Below are 18,218 nucleotides of genomic sequence, written 5' to 3'. Positions count from 1 at the left end.
ATATTTTACCATTTTTTATTTTTAAGTACATTATTGTTACAAAATAAGTATGTTTAATGACAGTTATTTTACAACTGAATAACAATTAAATGATCTTTATGTTATATATTAAAATTTTAATCTAGTTATTAAAGTTATTTAGCACTTATATACTTATGGAATTTAATAATAGATTAAAAAGGTATACATTAGAATGAAAAAAAATGGTATTTTCACACACGATATTATGTAACACAAACGCAACCACGTACCTATTATAATTATAATTTAGTTAAAAAGTTTAATTATTAATAATAAAGATATTTTATGTTGAAAAAATTGTTTTTTTTTATATATATTTTGTACTATACTGGTTATTGATAACCTAACTCAACGAGTGGTGTGGTATGATACAGTATATTCACAATTTATTGTGTGAGCCAAAAAGCTCCATAGGTTTCTAGAGTATCATCATAGCTTGTATACTTATATATAATTTATTTTAATTATAGAATTATAGTCCTAGCTAACTTATAGTACCTAACCTAACTGTCCAAACTCGAATTTAAATCCTCGTCATTTTTTACCTTAATACTTTTACGCTATACTGGAGAAATCTTAAATATTTCGAAATTTTAGAGTTATTAAAAGAAAATAATTTTAATGAAAAACTGATTATTTCAGTTAAGTAAATATCGGTTAATTAAATACGATTTACCTTTAAAGTTACAATATCGGGTATTCAAGTAGGTATATTGGTATATTCTATGTTTTTTTATGGAATTGCATCAAATTTAAGTTCTCTCTAGTAACGTGGTCGGGAAATGACCAGCTAAATATGAGATATCCGGGGAGAGTCGTAAGACTCTATAGATATAGTTTCCGTAGCCAGGGGTAGAATGTAGAAATCTTAAATGTAATATAAATAACTAGGGTTCTGTTTCAGATGTTATTAACTTTTATTATATACTAAATACTAATGCTACTCGCGGACCATTATCTTCTATACTAAAAATGAGATTAACGTAGTCATACGGAGTCCTGCAATCTTTTATGTCTAAGGTGTACAATCGACTGACTACCTATACATTCAGTAGCTTGTCCATAGGCCTTACAACTATATGTGTGTGTTAAATAATGCATTGATCAGCAGCAGGGTACGTACGTATACCTACATATAAGTGTCATGTAACATACTTATTTATAATTGTTACACTCTTTTATCTTGGTAAATAAATCATATGGTGAGGCGGTGAAGAAGAAGCTTACAGTAAAGCTATAACTGCTAGTCCACTACTCCGCCGCTATACACTTGTATAAACGAATGACTATTAATAAGCTCGAAAACAACTAATTACACTGATGCCCTAGTCGCCCTGGCTGGACATCAGCGTTACCAACATAAGCTAACAGACCCCACCAAAAATATTGCCCAAAGCCCCAAAATACGTAGGTAGAGCCGTCATTGATTACAACTCACTGTTTTTACACCGAATGATTAAAAGTTCGAATGGGGGGAAATTAAGTAATGTTCTCAAAACTGTGATTGAAATGATAAACTACATTAAAAACAACCAGTTAAATATAGAATATTTGAAGAATTACGTAAAAATTAAAAATATCAGTATACAGAATAGTATAACACACTACTCTGTTGTTTTAAACTGAAATACGTTGGCTTTCAAGAGGTAAATTATTAACTCGTGTATTAGAACTTAAAAGATAAAATATACAAAGGTTAAAATAAATAAACAAATAAAAAATATATATTATATTTTATATGATTATTGTTATTAATATAATTATTATTATTTATTATTATAATTTATTATAATGAATAGGTACCTAATAAGTCAATTATAATATTTATTTTCAATCTGGAAACATAAATAATTATGCAAATACAATTGATGGTGTAATGTGGTGTGCTAAATTAACTTACCAGACCTTGCAGATATTTTTCAAAAATTGAATATTTTAAATTCGAGTATCACCTAGGTATGCTGCAAGATCGTAAAGATAATATAATTTCTACAAATGATAAAATTGAATGTTTAAAAAAATAACAATTTACGGTTATCGTCCATAAAACATGATGATTTGTCATGCTTTTCTTCAGTCGAAGAATTAATAGTGAGTACTAGGTACATTTAAGAACGGATAATTCGAAAATGGAATTGAAAAATATAATATGTGAACATTTAATGACACTTTATCGAAGTTTAAAGAGTTATTTTTCATCACTTTCAACAACTACAGTACAGTGGGTAATTTCATTATATTATGGTCCATATGAGGAAGAAAATATTAAAAATATAAACTTAACTTCTATGGGAAAAGAACATGTATTAGAAATATCATCAAAAATACAAATGTGCAATGTTAAAATCTAATAATTTTGTATGTCTTAAAATGATTCATTTTGAATTTCTTTGCAAAACGAATATGCCGGAGTGAGCAAAAAAGCATTGTAAATGTTGCTTCCTTTTGCAACATCATACATGTGCGAATCAGCATTTTCGACATAAGAAATAACAAAAACCAATCACAAGGTAAAGGATACCATTAATATCCTTTATAAACTAATAGGTACCTACTGCTTTTATAATATAATATATAAATGTATTAATTAATAAATAAATATATATAATATGCAATATTGCAATCATAACTTTTTCAAAAATCACTTATATTAACTAAAACCGTGCCGCAATTTTTATGAATCCAAATTAGAGTGACGTCATACAAAAAAAGGTTAAGAAAGAACTTTTGTTATAAGGTGTAGACTATAGACGAGCATATTAAGTTGTTTCCTTTTGCTTTGAAGATGAGTTCCCCAGGTGAATCTCCTGTCAAGTATCATGGCCAAGGTATTTTGTTTCCCTTGAATGTCAGATTACAGAGTAGGTAAATGTAATTTCAAGACAATCCTTGGGTCTAAGTTTGGGTGTAATGTGAGTAAATTTTAGTTAATTTATATTTATTTTCAAGGTATTGTATCAATGAGATAACATTTTGAGATGATTACATCTGTACAACTGAACAGTACTTTTTCCGTTTTTCGTTTTGAGAGAAGTAGTAATAACATCAACAACTCTGTGAAGTGAAATGTTTTGGGTGAAAACCAAATTAGAATTCTGTATAACATTTTTTCGTGGGATATTAGTAAAAGTGAGAAGAAATTTTTTAAAAATGTTTACACTTGTACAAAGTGGTCTGAAAATATTTCAACATCTGGCAGCTATAAAACTGTAATCGCACCAATTTCACATTTATTAATGGCGAAAAAAACTACAAATTTCAAACTTAAAGATTTGGTAAAATGTATGTTTACGAATGCTTCGTCATCAATTATTTTCATTGATCTCTAGGATCCATGTGATACCACATTAGATATAAAATTATGCAAAAGCAAACAAATAATATGTAACATAACTTAATAAATGTATTAACATCACTCTAGGATCTAGCACTAGTCTAATTTAAAACAATTTTCAAATGATTTAAGTAAAGAAATTATGATCACATTGAATTAAAAAATATACTTTATTAGATAAATGTATGACATCATAATGATGATAATCGCCCAGCTTGAATAAGGTTTTTTTAGGATTCAAGTTAAATCATAAATCTTGAATTTTGGAATAGACTGGTTGCAAAAATTTCAAGTCAAAAAAATCATTTTGAAAGGTATCAGGTACTCAGTATCTGATAGAGTATCAAATACCAGTCATTGAGGTAACATCATACTTTTCCCCGGTATCAAAAGGAATTCTGAACAAAAAAAAAATAATACGGCTTCATTTCGGCATAAAAATAATTCCAAAACTAGGGTTGTTGGTATGACATAGTTATAAATACAGCAGTATTACACAATAAATAATAAGAATAATCATGATACAACAGTCAATTAAGATCAGGAAATAAAGTATTTTACTAGTTTTATTAATCATCATAATATTATGTTAAAATGAAATTAAATCACAACCTTAAATACATTTGAAGAATAGAAAAAATATTAAATAATTATGAAAATAAAAACAGCAAATTAAAAATGTTTAAAAAAACTGTCCTGAGAGTTTGGAGTGTTTTCCTGTACAAAATATTAATTTATGGCACAACACAGCATAAAAAAAAGAAAACAAATTGAATTTAAAAAAATTATTTACACATTTTTGTTAAATAAATGCATTACAATAAAATGTCAAGCAAACACATAAACAACAACTCTAAACACTAAGAAAAATTGCACACGGGACCTGTGATTTTATTTAATGATGATAAGAATCATAAAGTGCTATATAATTTCTAACATTTTTTTTATATATTAGTTTGTTTTGAGCAATGGAAAGACAGAAAAAAATTGTTTTAAGATTATGGTAACGTTTTTTCTTTCTTTTTTTCATTAAGTGCTGTTTATTTAGTTATTATATCAAGTATAAATATATATAAATATATAACATATTATATATTTATATATAAATACATGAAAAAAAATTGTGAAATCAACATTTTTTATGTTATTTTGAAAACATGTACATTAAGTCTACGAAAAAAAAACGAATACAAATTAACAAATACAAATATTTTAAATTATTTTTAACTCTATTTACAAAATTATTTTTGATGTCGAGTTTCAAATGTTTCTAAAATTATTTATAAACAATATAGACGTAGTACATTCTATTACCATTACAATTAAAGCTTAGATGTTAAGTGGAAATAATTTATACACAAAATGGCCTTAACTAATATACAATAATTGTCTAGAATGATACAAAAAAAAAAAAAAAAATGATAATTTATATGAAAAAAAATATATATATATATATTCAATAAATATATTGCACAATTTATAAAAAGTACACACTCTAATATTAATTATATTTAATAAATTAAATCGATATATATATTTATTATATTATACATCAAAATTAATAATTAAAATACGAAAAAAAATACAAATTAAATTCTAGTTTTGTTAATTTATTAACAGACTTGATAGATTAATACCATAATTTAGTTTTAAGCCTAATGGTAGGTAATGTTCAGGTAATCTGATTTAAGTATAAAAAAAAAAATTGCCTATCAAGAATGAGGTGAGCCAACCAATTGTTTTGTTTAAATTTGAATGGCTTATTATTATTAACATGAAATGATAAATCACATAATTATGCAGTCAAAAATATTTATCCAAAATAATACACAACGAATTAGTAATAATAAATTGGACAATATATTAGGTTGTACGTTTTATTAAGTTTAAAACGAAAAGTTTTTTTGTTAAGTAGAAGAACAAAAGGAATGAATAAATTTATACTTAAGGTTACATAATAAACCATATAATGGGTTTATTAATTGGTTCATTTACCATCAAGTATTATTTACTAACAATTAAAAAATCCTAATATGATACATACATTTTGTTTTACTTAATATTAAGTACTTAAAATGTCTTCTTTACTTTTTAATTCACCATTAAAGTATGTGATTCAATTGGTGCTGCTGAGTCATAAAGTGTATCTGTGTCCTGTGTTGGCTCTCCTTGTAACTGGCATTGGTTATTTAATGTGCCAGCTCCACAATCACAGAAAAATCTATAATACAAAAGTTGTAGTTATTTAATTAAATATTATAGTTATGTCTAAGATATAATGAAAATATATTGTGTTTATTAAAAAGATTTCTAAGCCTTTATTGCAGAATTGAAAATATAAATAACACAAATAAAATATTTTCTATGAAATATAATCATACTATATTTTATACTAGACATACCTGTCATGCCTTATGAATTCAACATCATGTCCAGCATGGCATGTTTTTATACAATTTACACAAATTGCATTTCTATCAGTCGTGTTGCAGGTTTGACAACGGTAAAAATCATGCATTGGAAATGAAGTGTATGAGGATATTTTATACAAACATTGACCATTACATACAGCCTTTTCTACAGCATCTTGGTTACTATAAATTTTATTGCCTAAAAATATAAAATTAATAACAATTCTTCAAAAATTAAATTAAGATTCATAAATAAACTATACTTACATCTAACAATAGGTTGTACACCACTGGCTAAACAAAGCCCACCAAAACGATTATTAAATATTTGATTACTATCTAAGGTGGCTGTTGCATTGTTAGTGATTTCAACGCCAGCAGCTAAGCCATCAAAAATTCTATTGCGCCTCAATGTAGGATGACTTTGAGTTGAAATTAAAACACCAGCTTGAGCGTTTCTAAATATTTCATTTTCTTCTAAATTACCTAAAAAAATAATATATCTTATTAATGGAAGAGGTTCATATAAAATAATCAAAAGAAATTGTGAGATTGAATAATATTTTTGTTAAAAATACAATTTTGTAAAAAAAATAAAATTTTATTTAATATAATTATATTTAACTTTTTATATTTATATATATATATATATGTATATGAATAAAATTATAAAATATTAGTATTAGTAACTACTATTGTTGAATTGTTGGATCAAAGTACTTAGATGTAGAGATGAAGAAAAGAATGACTAGAAACAAACAGGTTTATGGGTAGGTGGTTAATAGTTACAAATATTATTAAGTTTCAGTAAAATTATATTTATGCTACAACATAAAATTTAAATTATTGGATATTAAATCATTTTTATCAATTCAAATACACTGTAAATTATTCTATTTTGTATAATATAAACAGTTAAATGCATGGAATACTACCATAAAAAAAAGTAAATAAGGGAAGCAAAAATTTTAAATTAAATAATAACACCACATTATAAATAAGTATTCAACACTATGATTTGGTCACCACCAGACATGATTTAAGATGGTACTATCTTAAACCATGTCACCAGGTAAACTACATTTACTCAGGTCAGAAAATGTATAACATAAAATTGATGCACAGAGTTCTTTTTCGTATTTCTTAGGTTATAAGATTATAACTTCAGGTCACATGTAAGTAAAAATCCAATCAGTTGATCGAGTATCATTTCTATATTATTTTAGGCTATAAGTACAGCTTCACATGCTGTGGCAAAAAATTGCATTAAAACGAGAACTAGTAAAACAAATTAGGTGAAATATAGTGAGAGCCACTCATTGCCTTATGTTATTTGATAATAGTATGTACTATTCAATTATTCAGTTTTCAACCAAACAAATTAATGCTGATTTCCAGTACTCACTATTTAAATCAGTGCTGTAAATTAATAAATTATATAAATATTTTTAACATATTAGCTACATTATATTTGAGTATATTTGTTGTTACTGAAAATAATTAAACTATTGGTTTTTTTTTACTTATGTTTCTTACAAGTGTAAGTCGTTCATTAATATTCTAGTTATTCAGTTTTTAAGATTTTCTTTTTTTAGTGAAGCAAAAAGCCAAAAAGTCCATTACTTGTAAATAAAAAAAAAATCAATACTTTTTATAGTATTATTAATTTTTAAAAATATGTATTTAATTTTATAATTATGTGTAAATAAAATTATATTAAAACTATATTAGCAAATAAAAGGTTAATAATTAGAGTTTATTGTTTAAAAATATTCTAAATCTTAATATTTATTAAGTAACTATTGTTACTTAAATAATGTTTACTAAAAAAATTGAAAAAAAGGGCCTCTTTAACCTAAGAAATATGGAAGAGTTCTGTGCACCAATCTTAGGTTATACATTTGCTGACCTGAGTATACATAGTTTGGGGTTTAAAAAAAGAAATTCTTAAAAACTGAAAAACTAAAATATTAATGAACGACTTGCACTTGAATGTATGAAATAGTACTTGTAAGAAACATAAGTAAAAAAAACCAATAATTTAATTATAACACTGATCAAATTGTGATGCATTTAATAACAAGAAAGATGATACTAAACAGGAAAATTCAGTATATGTTAATGATGTTAATTTTCGCCATTCAGCATATTGAATATATATTAATTTAATATAATAAAATAAGCAAATATTAAAACAATTGTTTTTAAAAATTTTACTACAACAATATAAAATAATAAAAAATATTTTACCTTTACCACCATTGAATATACATATTCCACCATCTCTGCCGTCATAGATCTTATTCCGTTTAAGTGTTGGGTTAGAGTCTGTTTTTATCCAAACACCAGCCATTGCATTATCAAATATTTCATTTTGTTCCAAAACTCCTAATCCACCATTATATACTAAAACTCCACCATTTTGACCTCCCCAGATTTTATTACCTTTAATTATTGGATTACTACCAGTTCTAAAAAAAAAATATATAAATATATTATTATTTTATGAACTAAGTATTTATTAAATACAATTAACAAAACACTAAATGTATCAAAAAATTAAAATATATTTAATAATGTTGGTTTAATATAATTTATCTCAATCTAATAACTAATACACAAAATAAAGAATATGAATTTAACACACAAAAGTTATAACTCTTTGCATTTTTTAATTTTTACTGTTTTATACAACATTTATTTAGGTAAGTAAAACATTATAAATAGTCATAACTGGTAAATAATTTACCTTAATTACTAATATGTTAATATTAAGTTTCTTTAATACATAAGATAATTTTAAAAACCTACTTAGATCATCAGATGTTAGATTAACAGATACCAACTAATTTTATATGATAAGTTATTAGGGTTGGGTAGTATTAAAGGTACAATTGTATATTGTATTTTGTAACTTTTATCATTATACATAATTTTAAAGTATCAAGTATTATGTATCTTATTTTTTCGAAAGATATAAGATACTATTATTGTAAAAAATTGTACTAAATAGTACCAAACAATTTGATTTGCATTACACTCAAAACTTAAAATAAATGTAACAATAAATTATGGTATATTTTTTTTGTGTGTGTATTATTAATATTGTATTGTAGATAATTTTGTCGCAAATACCTAAACTGAATATTTTTTAAAAAAATTGTCTAGGTGCAATCAAGCCAAATTAACAATAACAAAATTACCTCACAGTATTATAACTTGCAAGACAATTTAAAAAACAAAATTAAATTAAGGTGCCCGTATACCCAACTACAGTCATACAGATAAACACTAAACTAGAATTTTTATTCTCATAAAATATGAATACTCTACCTAGATATGAATGAAAAATGTATACCAGTATAAACTGAGATGTAATTTTTATGTAATTTATTAATTTTAATACTTATTTTGATGTATTTATAATTTATACATAGTAATGTATTAGTTATAAATTTATAATATTATGTATTGAACTATTAACTATTATTATTATTTTTTACTTTTAACTATTATTTATATTTATGACTTTATATATATTTATGTATAAACAGTTTAAAGCATAGACGTTTAATAGTTAATAAAATTCAATTCGAAATATAAAAGTATCATGTATCATGTATAATGATATTTTGTTTTAAGTGACTTGTCTAACCCTGTAAGTTGTATTCCTAATTTTAAATATTTACTTAAAAATGAAAATTTTGAAAAGTGATTCTCTTCTCATTAGTGGTGTACATTAATTGACAGACAATTATCATAATGTCATCAACTTTAGAAGAAAGATCAATAACATACTTTAAATGAGTTATTTTTTAAATTTTACAATGTTTTGAGTACAATTTAAAAGAAGTTAAGAAGTAGTAGTCTATTTCCTTTATCTTTAAAATACAGCAATAGATTTTTGATCTTTAATATTTTCATACAGAAAAATTATTACTCACCTTATTTGAACACCAGAATATAAGTGGTTAAAAATGTCATTGTCTTCAAGTTTTCCATGTCCATTATCATAGAAATATACACCCACTTGTTTACCCGAATGGATTCGGTTGCGCCGCAAAACTGGTGTACTACCAGTAGTGATCCAAACACCAGCTAATGTATTTGCGTATACTTCATTTTCTTCAACAAGCCCTGCACCTTTCTCATGTACGTATATTCCACCATGTTGTCCATGATGAATTTTATTATGCCTAACAATAGGGTCACTGTTTGTACGAATTTGAATACCAGCTAATGCATTTCCTGATAAAATATATATAAATATATGAATATTTATATCATGATATTTATAAATATCTTTGTACTAACCATATATATTATTATGTTCAATAAGTCCTCTGCCTTCACCAAATATATATACTCCACCTTGATGTCCATTATATATATCATTACGCCGTATAGTCGGATTGCTGTTTGAAGTGATCCAAACACCAGCAAAGTTGTTACTATGAATTCTGTTATCAATAAACTGGCCAAGACCATTTTCATGGACATAAATGCCACCTGTCTGACCATGATGAATCTCACATTGTACAACAGATGGATTTGCTCCAGCTTTGACTTCAAAACCAGCAATGCGGTTATTATGAATGTCATTAGCTTCGAAAAAACCCTAAACAAAAAGAAGAAATTGTAAGAATAAGTAAAATAGAATAATTTATTTTTAAAATTAATAATTACCAATCCATTATCAAATGTAAATATGCCCACATCTCTTCCATGATGTATATGGTTGCGACGCATTACTGGATTTGCATGATTTTTAACCCAAACACCAGCTAAAGCATTTCTACAAATTTCATTGTCTTCAAATGTTCCTTGAGCATGGTCAGTAACATATATACCAACATTTTCACAGTCACTAACATCACAATGGTGAATCCTCGGATTTGCACCAGCTCCACTTACACATACAGCAGCTCCTACAACTGATGAGCTTCTTATAATACAATGATCAATTGTAGGTGAACAATTTTCGCCAACTTCCAAACAAAAATGTTTATGATGTGGTACTGTTGAAGTAACGTTTGGAGTAAATTTTAATGTAACATGTCCCAAATAGGCACTTTTGGCACCTTCAACAAACATAACAGTTGATTCAGAATCTCTTTCAAGAATTACTGCATCAGCAACAACACCAGGAGCAGCTCCAATTAATGTTACATCTGAATCTATCACCAAAAATTCTCCTCGATAAGTACCAGGATGTAAAAATATTTTTGCTCCACCATTTAAATGCTCATCTGCATAATCTAAACCCGCTTGGATTGTTTCAAAATGTGGCATTCTCCTAACTGGATCTTTAGCAGTACCATTATAATGTGGTCGTACATGTAAACAACGTTTTTTCAGTTGCCTAAAACTTTCTTTCCACGGATTGTGATGTTCACTTTCTTCAAATGGAATAAAATCAAAACGACAATTTTCTGTATGAAACAGTGGTGTATCATACTCAAATACACTTTGATATAATCTTTTCCATAGATTATTATCATTCGCTATTGCTTGAAATCGTTTACAAACTTGTGCTATTCTGCATAGATCTTGTTCATATAAGTAACTGAATATCGTTAACATTACCTCATCTGGCAGTTCACATTGTAAATAATGGGCGGCTGAATTTGAATCTGAAACATTCAAATATATTTTAATTTATATTCATATATAAGTACTTATAAATGGTTTATCATGAAAATTCACCAAAATGTAATAATAAATCTGTACCTATATATACCAACAATAAATGAAAAACAGGAAAGAATAAAAATTTAAATATGAGACGATTATTTAATACAAAATATAAAGTACAATACATAATGTGAATATAATATGGGTATCTTGGTAATATACAATTCTATTAAAGGAGCACATAGGTATATCAAAAGTTAGGAACTTTATATTAGGACTATATTTAATAATAACTAAAAATACTTATATTTTTATATAGTTAAAAGCATTTTTTTTTTATTTTTATAAAATAACCTAGAGAGAATATAACAGAATATAAGTAAATGGGTATTATCCATACATAAATAAATAAATGTTATTGTATACATATTATACCAATAGAAATAGGAAATATAAGTAGATTTCAATCATGGAAATATCACAAGTAATTTATTTTATATGAACATATAGTTAAAACATTTGCTTTGGACTTTCTCCAACTTCAAGCTTTATCTATATATATAATATGAATAGTTAAATTTGTTTATTGGCTACTATATATTAGAATGTCCTCCCCTCTTTCACAGAGACTAGAGAGCATAAAAATTGATATCTTATTTTAGAATGGAATAGGTAACTTATTTTAATAAAAACCAAAACACCTATTTAAATTTTTATTTTTTGTTGGCTACTTATTAGACAAACATAAAAGATATTTAACAAATTTAATTATTAAATAATTTATAAATGTTAAATATTTAAAGAATATACACGCCATTAATTAAGGATTGATATCATATCAGTGGTATTGATTTATTAACTATATATACAGTGAAAATTAACATCAAATCCATCAGCATAATATAAAAGCATAAGAATACATCTTTTTATTGATTGTATTTTGCATAAAATTAATAATACTGCAATTGTTTAATTTAAAAAATTTAGTTCTAGTCGTTACTTATAATGTTTCCTTTCACAGAAATATTTATACCCCAAACAAATAAAATAAATATATAATTGTACAGACATTAGTCTATATAATGTGTATGTAAAAAATACCATGGCAATAATGTCTAAGTAAATATGTCCATATAATAAAATGCTCAAATAGATCAAAATAAATAAATTTCTAATAATAAAAAATAAAAAATAAATTAATAATGTTTTAGTATAATAATTTTAATAATTTTTAAGTAGATTTTTTAAACTCATTAATATTAGTTTTTATTTAAATTGTATAAAAAGTAATTTAAAACAATTGTTTTGTTATACAAAAGTATGTTTTTTATATTAACGGTAAGTACACAAATGGTTTTCTGTATTCTATTGCTATTATTTCTATTCTTTTTCTATTCTATCAATTATTGGAAATTTTAAAGTTACATTTTATTTGTCTCAAAAGATGTTTACATTTTTATTTTTAAATTTGATATACTTTATATCATTAACTTTTTTAAAACTTTACAAGAATTATTCAAGATTATAATTAATAATTAATAATTTGAATATTTATAATTAATGGATTATAATCAATACTATTGAGTAATATAATTTTTATCAGATATTGTTTTAGGATCACTTAAAAAAAAAAAAATCAACTAAGTCAAATATATACCCAAAAATTACTTTAAAAAAATTAATTTTTAGGTATTTATTTTAAATTATAGAAATTGAATTTATAGTTAAAATGGCTTCATATTAGACTAAAAGAATAAAGATCAATATGCCTATTTTAACTTTAATAACCTATAAAATTTATATTTATACTTTTTTGTATTATAAATATATCTGACAAATATTGGAATGATATTATTTTATATTATTAAGGTTTAATGCAGTGTATGTTATGATATTAAATTTGGAAGAAATAATTTAAGAACCTAACTAAACTTAATTTTTTTTCAACATTTTTTAAAAATTTTTATACTACTTATTGAGAAAATTGAAAACTAGATACAGAGGATTCCGCTTAATGTGGGCACCGGTTAATATGGGTAAAATGGCCTGGTCCCAATACAAATGTATATTAACAAGATTAAAAAAAAATCACATAATATGGGTACTCGATTCGGTTTATGTGGGCAATTTTTATTTTATCATAGCGTTAAGAATATTCACATATGTATTTAAAAACGACTAATTTAATCGGGTTTCGTCATATCTATGAGATTGTGTGTATCAAAAGTAATATAAAGCCATTTAAATCTTAATGGGATTTTGTTGACTAAATGTATGTGTGTAAGTGTTATCAGAAGCAATAAAAATGAAAATAGTCCGTCTGATAAACTTGAAGCGTTTGCCCATTTTGTCAACCAGATCCACAATAAACAGCTTAGACAATGAGCAATTACAATGTTTTATATACCTTCCACATCCAAATTGTAATTATGTTTAGTATGTAAATTTAGTTTTATTTATATAGTAATTAAATATTTTTTTAAATAGTATGATTCACATGTGCAAAATAAAAACTTTTTTTTTTTTTAACTAATTTCGGTTTTATAGGCAACCACTTATTGTTGGCCAACAGGGCTGGTCTTGGCCTGCCCACATTAAGCAGAAATGCAGAATCTACTATACTTTTTCAAAGTAGATACAAACCAGACTTTATTTTTAATTAATAAAAATCACAACTTAAAACTCTTACCAAGTGTACAGTGTTTACATAATATATGTATACAATTTTATTTAAGTTTCTAAAAAAAAAATCTAAATTTATATAATTATATCAGTAATCATACAATATGCTATCTACTATAATTTTATACTGATTTAATATGCTACTAATAAACCTACCTATCTATCTACAAATGAAAATGTAAGACTATTCTTATGCAAAATATACATAGGTATTATATCTCTTGATTTTGAATTATATGCCAATATAATTCTAATTTGATTTTTGTTCTAAAAAGTCTAATTCAATGTCCGGGTTAAGAAAAATTAAGTAGAGCTCAATGCGAAAATTTAAAAATTGCGTTCCAAACAGTATTACTTAAGGCAAACTCCCATATCCCCCTCACCAACCTTACTTATATTTTGAATAGCACTTTTCAGCTACACAGATATTTAAATTTCAAACATAATATATTTTGAAAGTAATACCTACGTCCTACATGTTACAGTAGTAAATAAAAAAATGATATTAATCAATATATATACAGCAAAATTCCGATTATCCGAACGCCAATCATCTGGTCGAGATAAAAAAGCTTTTTTTTGGTTTAAAAATATGTCACATATTATAATTAAGGCTTATTTTGTTTCAGATAAATAAATAATAAAATTATTTGTTTATGGTTATGAATTTTAAATTATATTACATATATATTAATAATAAATACATACATACATTATATTCATACAATTATATAACTTTTGATACATCATACGTCAATCATCCGGATATTTGCTTATCCGGAACACCCTTGACATTAATTAGTCCGGATAATTGGAGTTCTACAGTAATTTATTCAATATACTAAATAGATATCAAAATTAATAACTATTGTTTTTAATACTAAAAATCCGCCCCCAGGCCCTCCCAAAACGAACACTGATCTAATCTTAATAACAAAATGATAGAGATTGGTTGATACCTATTATTTTGTAGATAGCATACTAAATCACCAAGCATCCGGTAAACAGCATATTGTACGAGTACCTATCTTGTAATTTACCTACAGAAGTATGAAATATTATTAAGTCAATATCAAACTATAGATACATATAAAAAGCAGAAAACAATGATAAAATATTGCAAAAAATTAAATATATAACTTAATAAATTGATCACTTACTGTCAGAGCTAGTAATTGTACATGAAGTATTTCTCCTAAGCCGTTTTCGAGCAGGTTGAGATAAAGGTGGAGTAGCAGCTGACTGTAATACTGATGCAGTAGCAGATGCTGTAGGTGATGTAGGACGAGTGGCAGTCGGGTGAACTGGTGCTGTTGCATTAAATCCAGCTGTACTAGCATCATGTAAGTGTAAAGGTGATTTTCGGCCACGTAAATCATAAGGCGGCACATGTTGGAAGCTAGTACTAGTACTAGCACCTCCTGGAGTAGCATAGCTACCACTTGCAGCAACTAAAGGTTCACATGTAACTCCAGCTTCAACAACTCCACCTAAATAATAATAAATATTACATTATAATAATAGCTATACCTATTCAATATACAATTTAAAATAAGTTTAAAAAAAAATGTATTTTAATTCATATTTATGACGAGTAATTATTATGTATACAAGTCATGCAAGTCATAGGTAATTTGAATGCAGTATCCTCTCTAGTACTTAGAGATTCTCAATAAATACAAATAAAAGATTTCAAATTTTAAAATAGGAATGTAAACACAATAAGTGTTGTTTTAATAAGATGAAAGATATCAAATAAATTATAAAAATAGTTATAATATAAAATACCATTACAATTTACAAGACAATTTAAAGAAATTGGTATTAACCAAACCTTTTTAGAGTAAATGTTTCAAAAGCTAGTATCTAGGTTCCAACGTTTTTATTAAATACAAGTCTTTAATTTAATGCTTCAATGATTAAATGACTAATTTAATATTTCAAGGCCCTGGCCCACGGACAAATAATTTATAATGGTTTATTTTTCTTTATTAAACCTTCTTGAAATAAAATAATAGGTAAATGTATGGTTATAAATACAATTTTTCATTATTTAAAACAAAGTCCACACAATTAACAGTAGTACCTACCTACTTGAAAAAAGATAATGGTTTTTTAATAGGTTTTAAATATTTTATTATAATTATTTTTTATTAATAGGTAGTTAATAATAGTTAACTAAAATCTATGATTTACATCAATATATTTAAAACACACAATAAGTACCCAGTCTTTATCATATATCTACTACCTAATTATTGGTTAAGTAAGATCAGATAGAAACAACAAAGGAAAACATAATAATATTGGCCAAACAGATAATCAAATTTTGACAACCAGTCACCGGTTAAAAACTAAGCCAGAAAACTAACTACGAACCACAGCAAACTGGCCATCCGACAATAAACGTCATTCTATGTTTAAACATCAAAGTCTAAATGTATACAAAAAAAAAACATTAGGTAATTCACCACCAAAAAAATGCAGTCATTTGTTTGGAACTTGAAACATTTAGTATATACTATATAATTAACAAAATAGTTAAGAATATTTAAAGAGAGTGAACATAATATTTTAACATGATTTATCTTTATAATATCTTAACTTCTAAACTAAGGGGTGCCGCCATTGGTGACTACCCCCTCCCGTCAATCAAATCTCATCAAATTTACTTATTGTATAACATGTAAATACAGATTGTAAATAAATTATAAATATTGTTTCAATAAAAAAAAACTTCTCAACATAATAAAATATTTAAGAGATAATGGTAAAAGACAACAATGATGAAATATGAAGGTATTTTTGTACGAAGCCTACCTACTTACAATTACAAGGTTATAACTGATAATCAAAAAAATACGGTAGACAAAATATCCATAACAGTCACCAAATCTATCTTATGATGATCGATGTGGCAGGTTTGTTCACCAAAACAAAGGCACTGGTAACAGACCATCACCCTAGTGCGATTGGAAAGTCCAAGTCTTAACTACCCATTTCTCTGTTAGTAATTAAATTTCCCCCTCTTCCCCTGCATGCCACGACGTCAGTACTAGCACCAACCGAGTGCCACACAAATTACCCGCCCCCACAGGACAACCAAGGTGGCCCTATGGCAACAACAACCCCCCAAAAATATGAACCAAAATCTTATAGCACTATCATTACCGTCCGGTACTAAGCAGCAAAACGCAGGCCTCACGCGGAGTCTGGTTTATCGATTCATTAAGTCGTACGCACACGAAACACATTTTACCTTGAAAGCAATCGCTTTTCGCTGGGCCTTCGCACGCTGCTCATTGCCATAGGGGCACCTCCAAGGGTCCTTACCCCCTCCACCAATCATAGCCTACAGGAGGAAACGGGAAACTGTCAGCGAAGCGATATAATACAAAGGTACTCACCAGAATTCGACGTTCTAGACGGTATAGGCAAACGGTTGGTGCCTTTTCTCCTCGTCCTCCGCGTATAAGAACGGGTAGAGCTGAACGATGCGCTCGGCATTCTCTTCGAGGACGTTTTTCGTACAATTTTTAAAACGCGTCGCGTACGGTCGGACAACGAAATGATATATAAAACGAAACAATTAAGATGCACCTATGGTATAGCGGGTAAAAAATTTATCACAAAATTGATTGATTACTATTACTATTATTATTATTATTATTATTATTATTATTATTATTGCACGCGAACGCGAACCTACGACGGATACATACGGACACAGCGCGCGCACACGTACACAATTTTATTTATAAATACAGCGCACACACACGCACACACTGGCTTCTGCGGTCTGCCACTTTAAGCCTACTCCACTAGTGCTGATAAACAATAATATTATTTATTACAATATTAAAGTATTATTATTTTTTTTTATAAAATTTATATTAAGTTGCGTATGTGTGTGTATACGTGAACGCGGCGGCGGTGGCGGCGGCGACGGCGACGACGACGACGACGACGACGACGACAACAGCGACGACGCTCTCACACACACACACAGTCACTACAGTCTGTACTCCGCAGCTCACACGCACATATACAGCATATACACACCGTAACTCGGTTCTCCCGCACACACACAATCGCGTACACCAATGCACCAACGAGCACACGGGCGCACGCACACG

At 26.8% G+C, this 18,218-nt stretch overlaps 1 protein-coding gene across 1 annotated transcript; it reads right to left on the bottom strand.

The window, feature by feature from the left end:
- Positions 1-4,887: 4,887 nt before the first annotated feature.
- On the bottom strand, positions 4,888-18,035 carry LOC113556793 (F-box only protein 11). Its single transcript, XM_026961950.2, has 9 exons — positions 17,490-18,035; positions 15,243-15,572; positions 10,453-11,399; positions 10,081-10,384; positions 9,711-10,014; positions 8,017-8,237; positions 6,034-6,252; positions 5,758-5,965; positions 4,888-5,576 (listed from the first exon to the last, which is right to left on the bottom strand). The coding sequence occupies exons 1-9, from the start codon at positions 17,587-17,589 to the stop codon at positions 5,447-5,449; spliced, it is 2,763 nt and encodes a 920-aa protein (XP_026817751.1). The 5' UTR covers positions 17,590-18,035; the 3' UTR covers positions 4,888-5,446.
- Positions 18,036-18,218: the final 183 nt, after the last annotated feature.

The sequence above is a fragment of the Rhopalosiphum maidis genome, chromosome 1 (genome assembly GCF_003676215.2).
Source record: "Rhopalosiphum maidis isolate BTI-1 chromosome 1, ASM367621v3, whole genome shotgun sequence".
Lineage (NCBI taxonomy): Eukaryota > Metazoa > Arthropoda > Insecta > Hemiptera > Aphididae > Rhopalosiphum > Rhopalosiphum maidis.
The sequence above is the reverse complement of the archived record's forward strand: the minus strand, read 5'-3'. Positions and strand labels throughout refer to the sequence as shown.

Excerpts from the sequence above, each read along its gene's own strand:
- LOC113556793 (XM_026961950.2), bottom strand. The coding sequence starts at position 17,589 with ATGCCGAGCGCATCGTTCAGCTCTACCCGTTCTTATACGCGGAGGACG. Across the intron at positions 10,385-10,452 it reads TTACATTTGATAATGGATTG|GGTTTTTTCGAAGCTAATGA; the intron begins GTAATTATTAAT and ends CTTTTTGTTTAG. Across the intron at positions 5,577-5,757 it reads GAATTCATAAGGCATGACAG|ATTTTTCTGTGATTGTGGAG; the intron begins GTATGTCTAGTA and ends TTTGTATTATAG.